At 46.8% G+C, this 13,762-nt stretch overlaps 1 protein-coding gene across 1 annotated transcript; it reads left to right on the forward strand.

Moving 5' to 3' along the window:
• The first annotated feature begins 351 nt into the window (after positions 1 to 351).
• On the forward strand, positions 352 to 3,672 carry LOC124655477. The gene is made up of 2 exons (XM_047194363.1): positions 352 to 505; positions 639 to 3,672. Exons 1-2 carry the CDS (start codon positions 352 to 354, stop codon positions 1,328 to 1,330), a joined length of 846 nt encoding a protein of 281 aa, XP_047050319.1. The 3' UTR covers positions 1,331 to 3,672.
• The last annotated feature ends 10,090 nt before the right edge of the window (positions 3,673 to 13,762 follow it).

Below are 13,762 nucleotides of genomic sequence, written 5' to 3' on the forward strand. Positions count from 1 at the left end.
CGCCCATCAGTTCTCTTCAGTGATTCCAATGGCACCGGTGTCTCCGATGCAATCTCGTTCGAACGAGGATTAGCAATTCTAGCAATTTATTAGCTTCACTTTAAGAATTGAGAGAATCTTAAATAGTATCATCATTGGCAAGAGCTAGATGGAGGTGGAATTACAGATGTGTTTTTTTAGGGAACATAGGATTTTATGATCAAAATAAATGTGTTTAGTCGTTTATTCATGTACGAGCAGCCGCGACAGGTCTCCGATCGAGCACCTTAAAAGTTAAAACTCACCTCGACGACCCATCTCTCCCAAACCTTCCCTCTCCGCGCGCTCGGGCCGGTGAAACCCAGCCCTGCGATGCCGTTCCTGAGCCCCCTCCCCGGCGACGACGACGAGGACTACTACTACGGCTACGACGCCGGGTACCGCCGCGGCAGCGGCGGCGCGACCGGGAAGAGCGCCAAGAAGGACAAGGGCATCTTCTCCTGCCTCCCCTGCTTCATCCCCATCTGTAATTGCTTCTCCCTTCTTTCTTTGATTCTTTCTTGCTCAGTTCGCGTCCGAGAAGGATTTCTTGGCTTTCTTTCTACGCTAATCTCATGGCTGCTAAACTCTCGTCCATTTCTTGTTTTCTTGCCAACCAGCGCCGGGAGCGGTGGACCCGGCGGCGTACCGCCGCCTCCTCTCCTCCGACTCCAGCGACAGCGACAACGTCGGCGCCGTCGACCTCACCGCCGACCTCGCGCGCCTCCGCCTGCGCTACTCCCGCCTCGCCGCCGGCCCGCCCGTCCGCCCGCGCGACGTCCCCGCCCTCATCGCCCGCCCGGACGACCCGCCGCTCGCCGTCGCCGCGCTCTCCTGGCTCGGCGGCGACCTCCGCCCCTCCTGCATCCTCCGCACCCTCCTCCCGGCGCTGTTCCCCTCGCTCCCGCCCCACGCCCGCGACGCGCTCTCCGCCGCCGCGCGCCGCCTCCAGGCCCGCGAGGCCGCGCTCGACGGCGAGGTGGCCGAGTACCAGGCCACCTACGCCGTCAAGCTGGCGTGCGAGAAGACCAAGGAGGGCTTCGCCGACACGGCCGCCGAGGAGGTCTGCAAGATGGCACGCGCCGCGCGCCGGGCCGACAAGCTGCGCTGGCGCGCCGTGGAGGCCGCCGTCAAGGAGGTGCTCGCGCCCGCGCAGGCCAAGGAGTTCCTCAAGGCCGTCGAGGACGTCGCCGCCAAGGTCGGCCGCCACGGCACCAGGTGGCACGCGCGCGCTGGGCCCCTCTCGGTGCCCGCCGAGGCCTTCGACCGCATGCGCGCCAATGCCAGGGCAGCCGCGGATGATGCGTGGTGACCTGACCTCCCGGCAATGCCCGCTTCTCTGATGACTCAAGTCTGGGAGGATTGCTTCTGACTGTTGTTGGAGAGGAGAATCGGTCTCGCTTATCTGACGCAGCTAATGTTCAGGAGAAAATCGACGCATGTACATGGTGAGCTTCAGATAGTTTTACTTGACCAGGAGATGGGTGTTTGCTTCAGTTCTTGTTCAGTCCATTCCGTGTTTACCTAAAGAAGAGGTTTATATCTGCATCGACAACAGTTTTGAACTCTTGTGAATGCTTATTTTTGGAGGAATGTGTCAAGAGATGGTAGTTATATGAGACAGTTGAAGTATTTCAATCTCTTTGGCTTGGGCTGTTACAGATACAAGGGTTGCTTTATGAGTTTTGCCGTTTTGGATGAGTTTGAAAAGGTTTGGCTTACTCTATTACTGTGGCCTGCTGTTTCTCTGCCTTTGGAGAAATGTGTTTTCTGAATTCATGTCATCCTGAACAATTTTGAGTCGATGTGCCTAAGGATCTTTGCGACGGTTCAGTCTATGTAGGAGAAGCTGTCATAGGGAAATATATAAACGGATATAGTCAAATCAAGAGACAGGCAGTTGCATATGTACATACCTTGTACCTTCAAAATTACTGCATCTGTTGAAAGTTTGGATATATCTCGGTCAGTTCTTTTCAGTCCACTGTGTGTTTACTCCAAGAGAATTACATCTGAATCGACAGAAGTTGTGAATTGGATGGACAGTGCTTGTGCTGCCATCTTTGAAGGAATGTGGCAATGATCTGACTTGGGCTGTTACAGATGGAAGCGTTTTTATGAGTTTTGACAAGATTTATCTTACTCTGTTAACTGTAGCATGTTGTTTCTCTGCCCTTTGGAGCTACGGTTTTTTCCGAATTCATGTCGTCTCAGTCGACACACCTAAGGATCACTGTGACAGTTCGGTTCGATGTAGGAGAAGCTGTCATTATAGGGATATATGGGAATGGCAGTTGCACATGTACATACCTTGTTACATTCGATTTGTTGAAGGTTTGGATATGCTAGTGAATTGGGAAAAAAGTGAGGCTGCCTGTACAACCCAAAAGAAGTTTGATAAGCCATGCGTGTTTTGCAAATATTATCCGTGTTTGGTGGAATGGCAGTCTTTGCTGTAAGTCTGCACAGTACCTTTGTGGCCCATGGCAGCGTTGATCTGATTCCTCTGTCCCGTTTGAATTTCCATGGCACAGTTCTTGGAAGAAAGGTCCCGTTTGATCTTATTCATCGTTGTGCTCCACCAAAATCCCTTCACAACCCCTGTGACGCGCTACATCCACATGTTCGACTCGGAGACCTGGAAATGGGACACCAAGCCCGTCAATTCACCAGAAAGCTACTCCTACAATATTACAGACAAGGTGTTCACAATCGGAGGAAGATATGGCTCAATGGGATGGGTCGACTTCTGGCATGGTATCTTCATCTATGATGTTATCCTGGGTGGCAACACGATCAGTTACAAAGAATTGCCATCGTCGGGGCTCCCTGCTCTTAAAGGCTTGGGTTGCACTGTTGGAGACATCGTCATGGTCAATGGCTTCATCGGGTACTTGAGTATGTTTATCGATAAGGGGCGCTTTATTACTTGAGTATGTACAGCCCAGGCGTTGACACTACCAACGTCAGTGGAGATTGGGTTGCTTATGCATGGAGGATGAAGTATCCTTTGCAGGATTGGCAGCAGGACTGCCACTTCAGAGCTTCTGAGATCATGGGCAACCAGAAGCATTCTGGACGGCTGCAGGATAAGCCAGAAGGTGTGGAGAAGCCAGTCTTGATGCTCTGTGCAGGTAGTCCTGTTCTTAGCCTGCATAATGTTGATGTGGTTTACATCCTGACAAAGCCTATGTACAATGATGACATGGCATGGGTGCATGCTGTCAACATGAGCATCAGTGCGGAAAGAACTGTTGGTTTCATGTTCACATACACTCAAAGTAGTATCTTGAAGCCAAAGGTTATCGAGGTAAAAGAAGATAACCATGAGAATGAAGAGGACTTATGGACTCTTGTTTCATGAAAGAAGAAGCATGGTGCTCCAGCAGGTAATTATGTTATGCCAGTGCATTTTTTTCGAAATGGGGATATACCCCGGCTTCGGCATCATGATGATGCACGCGGCCTTTTATTAAAAAAATAGTTCAAACAAAGGTATCGTTTACAACGCACGCATGACCAAGAATTGATACAAAAATCAACCCTTGCTAAGGACGGTGGATAAAAGAAAAACTCATCAACAAAGCCTTCTAGTGTGCCGCCAACCAGCCTGGCACAAGATATCCCGAGCGACCATCAGGAGCCGTGTGCATCCAGTAGCCATAACATCCCGCTGTCCCTCCGGCGAAAGGAGAGACCAAAGCTGAACCCAATGCGCCACCATATGAATAACCTGTAAAAAGTGAAAATAATTTTTCCTGTTAAAGATAATATCATTTCTGACCCTCCAGATAGACCAACATAAAGCACAGACCCCAATTCGGATAAAAGACTTAGATTGTCTGTCTACTCCATTCAACCAGTACGCCAAAGAAGTTCAGCTAAAGGGCACTCCAAAAAGAGATGTTGGATAGTCTCCTGATCCCCACGGAAACCACATTTCGTACACCCGTTCCAGTATCGCTTTGCTAAGTTATCTTTAGTTAACAAAACCTTGTTACTCAAGAACCACATGAAAATCTTTATCTTAAGAGGAACCTTAACCTTCCAGAGATACTTCCGCAAAAAAGGAGTATGGTCATTCATAAAATCTTCATACATAGATTTAACCGTAAAAAGTCCCGTGGATGTCAAATCCCAAACAAAACGATCATTATCTTGACTCAAGTTTACTCTCATCAATTTGCGACATAGGTTTACCCATGAAGACCACTTATTACCACTCAGCACTCTACGAAAAGTAATATTGAGTGGTGTTTGAGCTAGTACATGGGCAACTGTTACATTCTTGTGATGTACAATATTATATAAAGATGAATACTGCTGTGCTAAAGGAGTTTTTCCTAACCATGTATCTTTCCAGAAGCGGGTATTCAAACCATTTCCCACTTTGAAAAAACCTCTAGAAAAGAACTCCCCCTTAACCTCCATCAATCCCTTCTAAAAGGGAGAATCAGTAGGTTTAGCCTGCACATCAGATAAAGTCTTATGTCCAGGGTACTTATTCTGTAGTAGCTCTTGCCACACCCCTTCTTTATTAAGAAGTTTAAAGAGCCATTTACTCAGAAGACATTTATTTTTAATCTCAAGAACCTCAATACCAAGCCCCCCTTGATCTTTAGGGCGACACACAATATTCCATTTCCTAAGTCTATATTTTCTTTTATTTTCTTCAGACTGCCAAAAGAATCTAGATCTATAGAAGTCCAAACATTTTCTTACCCCAAAGGGTATTTGTAGGAAAGACAACATAAACATAGGTAGACTTGATAATACTGAATTGATAAGGACTAACCTATCACCATAGGATAGTAATTTCCCCTTCCAGCATCCCAATTTGCTTTCAAATCGGGTCTCTACCGGATACCAATCAGAATTTCGTAATTTTCTGTAATGAATGGGAATACCCAAATATCTAAAGGGGAGTGAGCCAGCATCACATCCAAAGATATGCTTGTACTGATCCTCCTCCTCCTTGGCCTTTCCAAAACAAAAAATCTCACTTTTATGGAAGTTAATCTTTAGTCCTGATAGTATAAATTTCATGTTAACCGCCTTCTGTAGGTCATGCTCCAAAAAAAAGAATTGTATCATCAGCGTACTGTAGTATGGAGAGACCACCCTCAACAAGATGGGGTACGAGCCCTCCTACTTGACTATCTTCTTTTGTTCTCTCAATTAAGATAGCCAACATATCCACTACAATATTAAAAAGCATTGGAGACAAAGGGTCTCCTTGCCGTAATCCTTTCTTTGTTTGGAAATAATGGCCAATGTCATCATTAACCTTGACACCTACACTTCCTCCTTGAACAAACTGTTGTACTAATTGGCCCATTCAGGAGCAAAACCCATCATCCTCAATGTCTGTTGCAAAAAGGGCCATTTCACCTTATCATACGCTTTTTCAAAATCAATTTTAAACAAAACCCCATCCATTTTTTGTGTGTGTAATTCATGGATTGTTTCATGTAAGATGACCACTCCTTCCAAAATATTCCTACCCGGCATAAATGCAGATTGGGTTGGTTTCATCACTCTTGGAGCAATCCCCGAGATGCGATTTGTACCAGCCTTCGTAAATTTTTTGAAACATACATTTAGGAGGCAAATAGGTCTATATTGTTGAATCTGTACTGCATCTTCTTTCTTGGGAAGTAATGTTATTACGCCAAAATTCAGTTTGTAGAGGGGCAATTCCCCCTTACCAAACTGAGAAAACAGCGCCATCAAATCATCTTTTATTACTTCCCAAATTTTTTGATAAAACTCGGCCGGGAAACCATCCGGACGAGGAGCTTTATTAAGTTCCATCTGTGAGATTGCCTCAAACACCTTCTCTTCAGTAAAAGGATCATTCTCCGCCTGTGAAATTTGCGGTATGTCATGTACTGCATTCTCCACTAAGGATATTGTGCTGGGTGCCGGCGCCCCAAATAGTTTCTTATAGAATTCAGTAATATATACCTTCAAATTATGTTTCCCCACAATAGTTCCCTCTTCTTGTTCCAATTGGAAAATTTTCTTTTTGCGATGTTTGCCATTTGCAATTAAATGAAAGTATTTTGTGTTATTGCCTCCTTCCAGAATATGTTTAACCTTCGCTCTTTGAGCCCATTTAGATTCCTCTTCCCTCCTTAATTTATTTAAACTTTCATTTGCTTTTTTGAGTTCCTCCCTCTCACTTAAACTCAAAGGGTCCGATTCCGCTTTTAAATCCAAATGATCAATAATATTTAGTAATCTTTCTTTTTCCTTTTTATACTTTCCACTTTGATTCTTTGCCCATCCCTTCAGAAATCTTCTTAAGTGTCTTAACTTATTTAACCAATTATCCATGGGATCCGGCCCTATCAAAACCGAATTCCACTCTTTTACTATCATATCAAAAAAACCTTCCTGTCGCAACCAATATAGCTCAAAGGAGAAATTAGACTTATTGCCCAGATATGCTTTCACTCCTGAATCAATAAGTATCGGAGTATGATCGGAATCAGATCTCGATAGAGCACGCACCGTAACTAATAGGAATTTCTGCTCCCAAGTAATAGATGCCAACACTCTATGCCTAGTTGTATGATTTTGTAGACTGTTGTAGAAACCCCTTCAAATGGTTGCAAACGTGAAGGGCTGCTTAGATATGAGTTCATGGGCTTGCTTGAAATTCCTGCAGTCACTGTTTCTAGAATGCTAGGTGAGGGCACCATGAACTTGATGTTTATGATCAAACATGGGAACACTACGGTAGCTGGTAATCCTTATCTATATGTACACACACACACACACACACATGAAGATTGCATCAACCGAAGAAAGTCTCAAAGAGGTTTGTGAAATGAAAAGAGCAAGTAGTTTGAATCCTGACAAAGGGAGCACTTATCACTTTTAATTCCATTGTTTGCTAGCTGGATATGAATGAAACTGCATCCTGTATCTAGAAATTGGAATGTATGTGAGATTTCTTATTTTCCTGACCAATAATGTAGCATTGAACATGATTCTACTTTTAGGACTAGGAACTCTCACATATTGGATATATTAAATTGTATTTGCACGGCAAATGCTGCTGTTGTGGACCTAGATCCACAACGGGATAGTTACCGTGCTGAAGACAGCTAGACGGCATGGCTGCAAGGGATTGGGTAGACATAGGTTGAGAAGATAGAATAGCCATGGAGAGATTAGATTGATTGTTCTTCGTTGATTCAAAAGTAGATACACGTCATCTTTATATAATGGATGCTCAGGTCTCTGACTTCTCCTAATACGACTGGGATTATTAGATCTTTCCTAATCCTATACTTTCCTAATAGACTCTTGCCATACTTCTTTCTCATGGACTCCTCCCACGCTGTAACTCCTATCCTGATACTGTGGACCCACGTCCACAACACTACACCCCGCCGAGTCAGGAGGGGATGCATAGTGGCTTGGGCCAGAGAATGGCCAAGGCTCTGGCACTTTGGGTGGACGAGATGGCAAGCGGTGGTCAAGGCCACATAATGAAGATGAGGGCAAGTACAGGAAGATCGACGGTAGAAGTCATGAGTGCAATGACAGATAAATTTGAAGTATTCTATTGTTGTTTGGCTCGGTTTTGTATGTACCTAAACTTCGTGTAGTCTGTATCTGCTTGAGTAAGTCCCTCTAGTTGACCAGGAAGAATAATATCTGAACCGCGAGTTATCTGGATTGTTCATATATGGTTGCAGTTGCATATCATCTAATGACCTCATCCAATACTGTGAATGGTATTGTGCTTCCGTGTGTTTTGGTACTTTGGTAGTCTAGTTAAATCTCTTCAGTGCATTGTTTGGGAATTTTGCTCAGTGTGTCCTGATTCCTGAACCCAGTTGCAGAGCGAATGCAATATGATTCTGAAGTAGAAGGTTGATGCACAGTATGTTCCTTACACAGAACATCGAATCACCCTAAATCCCCCGAATATTTGGGAAGACAATGTCCTGACTTTATATGATCTGATATATATTACCGATGTTGTATCTCACCTGTCATTATCATCACTGCTGTGCTGTGATTTCTACAGCCAGAACACTTGCTTTTAGAGCACACAAAATTTAGGGCTTGTTTGGAATGGATGTAATTTTTGTGTATCGACCGGTATTTAGAACACACAAAATTTACACTCAATCCAAACGGTGCCTTAATGGTATTCTCCGTTTGTGGTTACCTCTTCAGCGCTTGGAGAACCGAGACCTATTTACGGAGGTCTGTACACGGTTGGAGGCTACGGCGAGGGATACTTTTTTCCTACATGGGTGGCAGCATAGTCTACGGATTGAAGCCCCACCCGATATGTATTTCGCCTATTTTCTCTTTTAGTTTGACCTTTTTGTGATACTAAGACTATTAAAACGGCTGTGTGCACCCTGGTTGTGCAGAGGCTGAATGTAATTGCTTATCAAAAGTAATAAAGCATCCTTTATCGAAAAATGTCTCATAGAGACACTGCATTTCGGTAGCGAGGCCCCTGGAGTTTGATGGCTGATGTTCTTAGTTTCGGTTATAGAACTGTACTCAATATATATTAACCAAATATGTACATTGTTGAATTGGGGAAGCTGTTAACTTAGCAAGAGTTGTTGTATTTCCTCGCTGGTAAACTAGATGATTTCCCCGCGAGTTTGCAGCGGGATTAGGAACTGTTTTTTTTATTTTGCATATAATGTTTATCACATGTGAGAGAGATAGCCTAAATCAGGTTAAGCAAATTCTCACGAATCTGAACAACAGTGAGTCCATTATTGCATACAGAAATGAAGTATCAATGTTAGTGGTATATATTTTGACATACCTTTTGAGAATAATAACATAGTGGACCACGTGGCAAAACGGATCACTTAATAAGGAAAATGGCACTCCTTTGCTGTACAACCCAGAAGAAGTTTGATCGGCCATGTGTTCTTCAACATGGACATTGCTAATATTATCAGTGTTTATTGTGGAATGGCAGTCTTTGCTGCAAGTCTGAACCAGTACCTTTGTGGTGCTGCCAATGGCCAATGGTAGCGTCGGTGCTGCAGAAGGAGCTCTGATTAGAAGCTCAGGAGGCCCCTCTGGCTTGGGAGGTTCTGGATGCATCTTGTCGGCATAAGTTGTGCAAGTGGACGTCAGCCTGTTGCTGAAACATTGTGCACCAGGTTCGCCCGATCAAATGTGCTCCTTTTCATTTGAGGATTCGGATCATTCATCAACGAGTTTATACAGAAAGCATGAGAACTGTATAATAAATCTTTGTGACAGTTCACATGCGAGCAATGAGGTTTCAGAATTTGCAGTGCTTCTACTCAAAATTATGCACGACCAGGCTGTACCATGACATATTAGATTGGTACCTGATAAAACCACAACATTTGTGCCGTTCAGTGTACAGGCTGACTTCACTGAACTTCTACACAGCCGAGCTGATCGGTTCGCGGTCAGACTGTTGTCGATTTTCTATCAGATTGCCCCCTCTTCTGCAGAAAGAACGTTGTATGTCGCACCGGCGAACATAGTATGTTTGCAAGTTGTAACTGAACTACCTGGAGTAAGAATGTAAGATGCTCGCAATGGAAGTACTCCATAGCTAGCTGCAAGGGCAACAATGTCAGCATATGACAGACATCTCGAGATGGGCCGTCAGGGCGTTGATAATCTAGTGTGAAATTTGTTGGAATGCTCAAATTTCTCGACGACCCAGTAGGATCAAACCATCAACACAAATTGACATGCAGAACAAGTACTTTTGGCAGTCAACAGAGCTTTGTTTATTGTTCAGCATGCAAATGAACACGATCGTGCTGGATATATACAACAAAAGGATGAAGGCTGGAGGTCCATCACGCCACACACTCCCATTACAGTCATTAACTTGAGTATAAGCAGACAAGTGTGCCACTAAATTTCACTCCCTCGGGGCATAAGATCAAACCCCTGATATCAACCAGAAATTTGCACTAAATATCCCCTTGCAGCAGCTGGTAGTCTGTCACAAACACATCATCGAACTTTCTTGTCACTATTAATTCGATCGTTCCTTTATCAAAGGCCACATCAGGTGTACTCTCTGCGATCCCTTTTAATTGACTCGAAATTAGTATAAAATTATACTAAACTCGAATCAACTAAAAATGATTGGACGGAGTAATTGATTTTAGCGACACCCATCAGTATTCAGTAGAGCAGACCACTTTGCACTTTTATTCAGGCCGTAGCTTCGATCACTTTGCACTAAGGCCATGTGCAATGATAAACGCTAATGTAGACGCTTAACTTTGTTGGTTCAGTCGTTTCAGTTGGTATGTAGTTTGGATTGAAGTACACAAAAAGTCTCTTAAAGAGGGAGTACTTATTTGTTTTTTTTTTTTGCGAAACACAGACATGTACGCTCACATATACGCACATACACTCACCTCTATGAACGCACGCACGGACATCCTACCCCTATGAGCACCTTCAAGAGGAAACTTCATCCGACAGGTCTTGAGATTGATGAAGTTACCACACGCGCTTCGCTGTTGACGGAAACGTCGCCTCTCACTGAAGAATATGCTGGAATTTGGGGCATTTGGCCTTTGGCCAATCGCCCATTATCAAATTCTAAAACTCACATGGCCCATTCCAAAAATCAGTGGCACCACTAGTGAGGGCTAAAATTTAGTCCCACATTGCTAGTTGGGAGAGAGTTGGAGTGGTATATAAGGTGGGCTGTTCTAGTCCTAGTAAGTGAGTGAGAAGACAGAGAGCCCTCGCGCACTCCTCCTCCTCCGCCGCCCGCCTCGTCACGACACGACGCGGGTTGCGGGAATCTCGTCGAGCCGAGCTTATCTTTTTGCTGTTTGGGAAATTAATTGTGTAATCAATTTTGAGTCATTAACGGACGCGTTACTGCGAACCGTTTTGCCTTCCGGTTTTTCTGGATCATGGCTGTGCCGACTCGGACGTGGGCTGCGGCCCACGACCTTCCCGAACCGCACTACATAAGACTCTGCGCAACCCTAGCCGCCGAGATGAGACGCATACGCGGCTACATGTTTCTAGTTCATTGTGCCGCCGCCTTCATCTTCCTCATCCCATCCGTCGGCGTGCACTGCCAGGACAGTAGGCCTCCGGAACCCTGCCTCTCGTGAACCTGTACGGGTGAGGGATAATCAGGTTTTTTGGGAGCGCTCCGGCGCGACTATCTGTTTGTCTTGTTTAGATGTGATCTGTTCATCTACCTTACTAGTCTGAACGATTAGTTTATTTGTTATTTTCATAGTCATGATTTATCAATTACTTGTACGGATTATTTCATATGGATATTTGTTTATATATTCAACAGAATATTCCGCCTTTAATGAGACATCAAAGTGCCAAACTTGGGGTTTGAACTCTGGTGGGTTGGAGGTGCCACTACCCTTCTAACCATCCAACCACAAGTTGGTTCTCTACTTATCTGTTTATTAGTCCAATGGAATCGAGAGTTTGGAAATATGTTTTTCGAGTGAGGATAGACAGAGCTCGGTTGAGGCGCCGTGGTGTAGTGTAATTTACAAAATGCCTTGTGAATTTGCTGAAAAATCGTTTATTTTGTTCACATCTTCAACCCATATATATGTTTTTTTTATGGAAACTGCTGGGCGTCCCCCGGGGATCTGATTCCCAGCCCCCGGGTCCCCAGCCGTCGGATCAACTATTTTAACGGTTAGATTTGCATGTAGCAAAAAAACATCTCCCGGCAGCAAAAAATCACCCCCGACAGCAAATGACTGAAGCAAAAAATGGTTCGTTCAGAAAAGAAAATAAAAAGGCTGGGCTCGCCGGAGACCTCGCCGGAGACCACGTAGCAAACATATTACGCAGATGTAGCAAAACCGCAAATAAATTGTAGCAAATATTTTTTATTCATATGCTGCAAATCCTCTAAGACATCAATGGAGACATCGCCTGCAGCTGGTAGCAACACCGTCCGAGGTTGCAGCAACTCCGTCCGTCCAGGACAGCAACACCACAAGCTGCTAGTAGCAACGCCCTATGCCTATGGTAGCAAAAATCCACCCTCTACCGGTAGCAATACCGGACACCTTAAATAGCAAAACCGACCTCCGCCAGGTAGCAATGCCGCAGGCCTAAGGCAGCAAAACTCCTAACGAAGCAGAGGAGCGCGAGATGGAGGCGGCGCTGGTAGCATCGGCGGTGACCGCTTGTAGCATCGACGCCATCGGCTGATAGCACCAGTGACATGCACTAGCAGCATCCCAAAATTGGGCTACACAGCAGCGTCGTCGACCGGAACATGGCTGTAGCACGGCGCCCGGAGCATGGCTGTAGCACGGCGGCGGGAGTAGCTGGGCCGCGGGGGCGCGGCGGCGCGTGGGGGGTGGGGCACGCGGCCGGAGCTCATGCGAGAGGCTCCCTGGCCGGCCTCCTCCGCTCGGCGGCGCGGCAGCGCGGAGCCATGGCGTGCTGGCCGGCGGCGGAGAGCCATGGCGTACTGGCCAACGGCGGGGAGCCATGGCCGCGCTGTATGGTGGCGCAGATGGCAGCGGGAAGGCGCGATGGCCATCGATGGGGATTGCGCGATGGCCGTCGGTGGGGAGGGCGCACTGGCACCTAATGTAGCAAAAACGACCTCCGTTGGTAGCAAACCCGGCTTCCGCCATTAGAAATGTCGGAGGCCTAAGGTAGGTAGAAAAGCCTGCCTTCGCTGGTAGCAACATAGAAGGCCTAAGGCAGCAAACTCCCACAAATTCGCCAAAAATATTCTTTGTATTCTACAGCACTTATTTCGTCTCCATCTAGCACTGATCTGGACGCGCGGGTTTGGGCTGGCCTCCATCTCCGGCCTGCAGCACGCAGGGCGAGCACCATATGTCGCCACCATCTCAACGACGGGGAGAGGTGGAGCTCTCCGAGCCTCACGGCTACGTGCGGCGGCGCCCACGGGGTGGCTGGGGCGGGGCGGCGGCTTGAGCTCATCGGCGGTTGAGAAGGTTGAGGAGGACGACCGCCGGCTGGACCGGCGAAATCTCGAGTCGTCTCGTCGCGGGCGGAGCGCCCGTATTCCAAGCGCTCCATGGCGTCGATGATTGGGTGGAACCGTCGGGGGCTTGCAGCACCACCACCGTAGGAGGCGGCCGGGAGCGCTCCATGGGGGACGGCCGGCGAGGGCGCGGCGGCTACAGGAGGAGGAGGTTGGGGGAGGCGGCGGGCGCGAGCAGGGGAAATAGAGCTCGGCTTGGGCGCCGACGAGGCGCGGGAGCAGCGAGGAAGGCGGCCGGCGACGAGGTTGCTACCGGCGCGAGGCCAAGATAAGCGGCGGCGGCAGCGGCCGGCCAGGGGGGGCCACCGGCGATCTGCAAGAGCAGCGGCGGAGCCTCACGAGGTCGCGACCGATGCAACCGGAACGGATAAGGAAGAAAAAGAAGCTATAGACGGTGGGTTGGTGGGGCTTGGGAGGGACGTTTACGTCCGTAGGATGAAGCGCATCCAACGCTCGCGCGTCCGGAGGTTGTGAGCAGCGCAGCCCCCGGCTGATTGCAATCATTTTCCTTTTTTTATATTGAACGATACAGGGAAGGATGCATTGATTTTAATGAACGAGTACATAATATGGTTTGCTAAAATTGTTGTGGATGATGCCCAGAACGGCACATAGAATTGTAGTTCTATGAATTTACTCGATCGATTCACTTGCAAAGACGCGCGCGCCAAAGGCATGTCTTCCTGCCCAATGTACATGCAAAAGCAACCAACAACC

The sequence above is a fragment of the Lolium rigidum genome, chromosome 5 (genome assembly GCF_022539505.1).
Source record: "Lolium rigidum isolate FL_2022 chromosome 5, APGP_CSIRO_Lrig_0.1, whole genome shotgun sequence".
In the NCBI taxonomy this organism is placed as follows: Eukaryota; Viridiplantae; Streptophyta; class Magnoliopsida; order Poales; family Poaceae; genus Lolium; species Lolium rigidum.

What these genes read in the sequence shown, in the direction of transcription:
- LOC124655477 (XM_047194363.1), top strand. Translation starts at nt 352, where the DNA reads ATGCCGTTCCTGAGCCCCCTCCCCGGCGACGACGACGAGGACTACTAC. An exon ending in CCCCTGCTTCATCCCCATCT is followed by an intron (nt 506 to 638) that starts GTAATTGCTTCT and finishes CTTGCCAACCAG; the next exon opens with CGCCGGGAGCGGTGGACCCG.